The 4,636-nt window shown below is 41.9% G+C and overlaps 1 protein-coding gene across 1 annotated transcript; it reads right to left on the bottom strand.

The window, feature by feature from the left end:
* Positions 1 to 3,718: 3,718 nt before the first annotated feature.
* LOC115416088 (octapeptide-repeat protein T2-like) lies at positions 3,719 to 4,237 on the bottom strand. Its single transcript, XM_030129795.1, has one exon. The coding sequence runs from the start codon at positions 4,235 to 4,237 to the stop codon at positions 3,719 to 3,721; it is 519 nt and encodes a 172-aa protein (XP_029985655.1).
* Between the last annotated feature and the right edge of the window lie 399 nt (positions 4,238 to 4,636).

Here is a 4,636-nt window from a genome sequence, read left to right as displayed (position 1 = left end):
CTGTAATGTCTGTATCTGAATCTGACACGACTTAGAAGGAGGTGACCACATGTGTACTTTTTACTATATCAACTGTACTGAATACTGCCGTACATACTGGAGATACTTCCTTAAATAGTGACATACATATCTAACAATGCATCCCAGAATCCCTTGTGCAGGTGTTTCTTAAAGTGACAGAACCTTTTTCTATATTACCTACATTACAAATTGTTTCGGCGAGGGAGCAAGAAGTTGTGTGAGAAACATGCAGAGAAGCAACTTTGGAAACAAAGTCCAAAATCTACTCTGTGAAAAGTCATGGTCTTATTTGATTAACTAGAAGCACTTGGAGAGTGCAGACCTCCGCCAAGGCAGATCAGTGCCCCCACCCCCCCACCCCCAATCACCACCAGAATTTAATCATTTGTTCCTTGTGCCAGTATCAACATTTCCTGAAATTTTCATCCAAATCCATCCGTAACTGTTTGAGTTATCTTGCACACGGACAGACAGACAGACCAATGCTGACAAAAACATAACCTCCTTGGTGGAGGTAATAAATGATTAAGCTCATTGAATTGTACTCCATATTTTTTTTTTACCAGAATGAATGTGTTGAATCAGAATGTACTTAATCTGTCTGTATCGTGATTTGGGTGTGAATCGTATCACATCACGAGGTGCCACGCATGTATCTTTAATATATCGGATCAGAGACACTGTATCGAGATGTGCATCGTATCAGCCTTTCAACTAAGATTCCCAACCCTAGTACACTGTGATTAGACCATGATCATGTTGGCTTTTGAGGTGAGCCAGGGGTGGAGTGGCCAATTCCTGATGGACTGACGCGTGTCAATCTGGACTTTGGGTCGGTTGGATGGAAAAATAATTCAGACCTTTATCTGTCACTTCTCCAATCTTCTTCTTCTATTCCTTCTCCCTTCATCTGACAGAACAGCCCCTCCATCACAGTAGATTCGATGGGTTTGACCATCTGAGGGAACTGTTTACGTTGGTTGGGTCCACAAGTCGTCTTTTCTGGAGCGGTAAAATTAAACATACAACAGAACAGCACCAAGCGTCAGTGGGTGGAGATGGAGGCAGGAGGAGGCCAGGTGGAGCCCAAAAGGACAGGGTCAAGAAAAGTGAAACTACTGAAGAGTTTAGTGGAAACCTGGGGGGGCGGGTGTTTCGCAATGCGTCACACGCACCAACTTCTTTTTGTCATGAGTCAAAGTCAGTTCAAGTCCACAAATCTCTTTCCAACTGTTGTCGGTTCTTTACTTGATTCAAAAATAAGGATTGAATTACACATTACACCCTGTACTCTTAAGTTTCTCTGACAAAAGTGTCATGTCCGTCTGATCTGTTATTGGTTTACTCAGTGCCTATTAGTCCTGTCTTCATATTTGGATTCCAGATGGATTTGTCATTGAAAAAGACAGATGGATGGACAGGCTAGGTTTCTAAACTATGAATAATAATAGTAACAGTAATACAGGGGTTGGACAAAATAATGGAAACACCTTAAAAAATCAACAAAATATAATTTAATATGGTGTAGGTCCACCTTTTGCGGCAATTACAGCCTCAATTCTCCGAGGTATTGATTCATACAACTTGTGAATTGTTTCCAAAGGAATTTTCAGCCATTCTTCAGTTAGAATACCCTCCAACTCTTTTAGAGACGATGGCGGTGGAAATCGACGTCTTACTTGAATCTCTAAAACTGACCATAAATGCTCAATAATGTTGAGGTCTGGGGACTGTGCCGGCCATATGAGATGCTCAACTTCATTAGAATGTTCCTCATGCCATTCTTTAACAATTCTAGCTGTATGGATTGGGGCATTATCATCTTGAGGTGAAGGTGTTTCCATTATTTTGTCCAACCCCTGTACTTGAATCCACAGATTTTGTCTTTTAAAGGCTGTGGTCTTAAACTTTTGATGGGCTGATGAACAGACTACTTGAGTTTAATTGTTGTTTTCAGTAATTTACATAGTCACCTTTTTTTTTTTGTCTCATTCCCATTCCTTCTTTTTGCATTTTGAAACTCTACTTAGAACTTTACCAAGATCCAACAGTGAAAAATGTAAATTCTTGCAATTTTTCAACTGGTCTTAAAATTTTGATCCGATTGTAGTCCGAGAACAATCTGGCAAATAGGAGCTGAAAAAAAAAGACCAAAAATAAGCATTGAATTACAGATTAAATGCTGCGTTCCAGGCAGATTTTTGAGCCCGTAAGTCACGACTTCAAACCAAGACTCACGACTTTGTAACGTTCCAGTCAAGTCACGCCAAACTGCCTGAGCGCAAGGAATTGTGGGAGTTCAATGTAAACAAACTAACATGGCAGCTTATATGGAGCTTATGCTCGTCTACAGTCATTTCTATCCTAAAGGTATTTGTTCTTTGCTTATTTGAGGAAAAATGGCGCATAAGGCAAGAGAAGCTGTTCTACCTTTGATGTTATGTTATTTGTATGTTTGGATTCATATTTGGTATTAATTAATTCTTGTCCTAACACTAAAGCAGCTGCTGATTATTCAAAACATTTGCAGATAAATAATGTCAGAGCAATAGCTTGTTTCAGTAAACAATTTTCATCGGCTCACATGTGCTCAGAGCTCTTCTTTGTGTCTTTGTTCATATTAAATCAGTCTCAGTGAATCCAAAGGAACTTTGTGTTGGTAAATGACAGTTGTTCAAATGGACAGGATTTCAGTTCTGTTCAACATGTTGATGCTCATATGAACTATGTTTTCAGCTCCAAAATGAACCATTACAGCACAATTAATGCTATATTTTCATGTCACAAATGGACAAGTTCTATTTGAACTGAACTGAGCTGAAAAACAAATCTTCTATTCTTTTAGATTCCCCAGTTTTTCTTCCCAGATTCTCTCCTCCATATCACATGTTTTATTTGTACAGGTTCAATCTGGAGTATGGTGCTGATCCATCCTGCTTCTGTTCCACCAATACATACATGAAGAATGGCACACAGCACTGTTTACATCAACACTTTTACAATAAGAAGCATTTTTAGACACAAAGAACAATTCTAGATTGTTCTTTCCTCTTTAGTCTGATGCTAAACTATCCAATAAATAATAGTGCTCCTAGTTTTTGCACAGGGATCATTAGTGTAAACGCTGACATGGCTGCAGAGCATCAGTATGATGGGATCCACAACAACCATGTCACATCCGTCCACTGACACATTTAGTGTTTTTGTGTCAGCTGGGATTGTTTTAGATCCACAGTACCAACATTTATGAAGAAGAGCACAATTAGCAATAGGAAGTCTAGAAGTTTATTCCTAATAAAGTACTGGGACTGACCAGAGCATCATGGGTAATGTCACGTCCGTCCACTGTCACGTCCGTCCACCAGCAAAAGTTTTCACATCCACGTGCTATTCCAAATCCAATATTTATGAAAATAGAGCTTCCACTGTCAAAGAATATCAGTAGTCTGTGCACAAATGGATTAGCATCATTTACACACACTTCTATGACTTTAGGACAACTGTTTTGGACACAAATGGACACTCATTTGACCCCTAAGGACATTTTAGCTGTACTAATAATAGTAACAGTAATTCTGTAGACTGTATATAGAGGTACCATCAGCTGATTGTCTCCTAATTTCTGGTGGATGTCTTAACCTTGCCGTCCTCCCTCTACCTCCCTGGTTCTCTCTGATTCTCTCTGGTTCTCCCTGGTTCACCCTCCTTCTCCCTGGTTCTCCCTCGTTCTCCCTCGTTCTCCCTCGTTCTTCCTGGTCCTCTTTGGTCCTCCCTGGTTCTCCCTGGTTCTCTCTGGTTCTCCCTGGTTCTCCCTCCTTCTCCCTGGTTCTCTCTGGTTCTTCCTCCTTCTCCCTGGTTCTCTCTGGTTCTCCCTGGTTCTCCCTCCTTCTCTCTGGTTCTCTCTGGTTCTCCCTCCTTCTCCCTGGTTCTCTCTGGTTCTCCCTCCTTCTCCCCGGTTCTCTCTGGTTCTCCCTGGTTCTCTCTGGTTCTCCCTCCTTCTCCCCGGTTCTCTCTGGTTCTCTCTGGTTCTCTGGTTCTCCCTGGTTCTCTTCTGGTTCTCCCTCATCCTCCCTGGTTCTCCCTCATCCTCCCTGGTTCTCCCTCGTCCTCCCTGGTTCTCTCTGGTTCTCCCTGGTCCACTTTGGTCCTCCCTGGTTCTCCCTGGTTCTCTCTGGTTCTCCCTGGTCCTCTTTGGTCCTCCCTGGTTCTCCCTCATCCTCCCTGGTTCTCCCTCTCCCAGCCTTCAGGTGACAGAGCTCCTTTCTTGGAGCGTCAGTGCCACCTCCAGTAAACACCTCAGGGTGCTGGGGGGTGCTGGGGGCTCCTGTGGCTCCTGTGGCTCCGGCACCTCCAAACAAAGACGGCGGTTATGTGTTGGCCTGGCTTTTATGTAACCTGGCAGCAGGTTAGAGCGTCGGCCCTGGAATCAAAACAGCACAACTTTAATCCTTGGTCCAAGTAGCTGCAAATATTTTCTGTGGTTGTTTGAAGCAAATGTAAAATAGGATTGTAAAATCATTTTTAACACTTTTCCTAATTGCCTGTCTTTGTAAATCATTAAAATAATTTAAAATCATTAAAATAAAATGTATACCATGTTTGAAGGCACTGAAAA

This window comes from Sphaeramia orbicularis, unplaced genomic scaffold, assembly GCF_902148855.1.
Source record: "Sphaeramia orbicularis unplaced genomic scaffold, fSphaOr1.1, whole genome shotgun sequence".
NCBI classification, from domain to species: Eukaryota; Metazoa; Chordata; class Actinopteri; order Kurtiformes; family Apogonidae; genus Sphaeramia; species Sphaeramia orbicularis.
The sequence above is the reverse complement of the archived record's forward strand: the minus strand, read 5'-3'. Positions and strand labels throughout refer to the sequence as shown.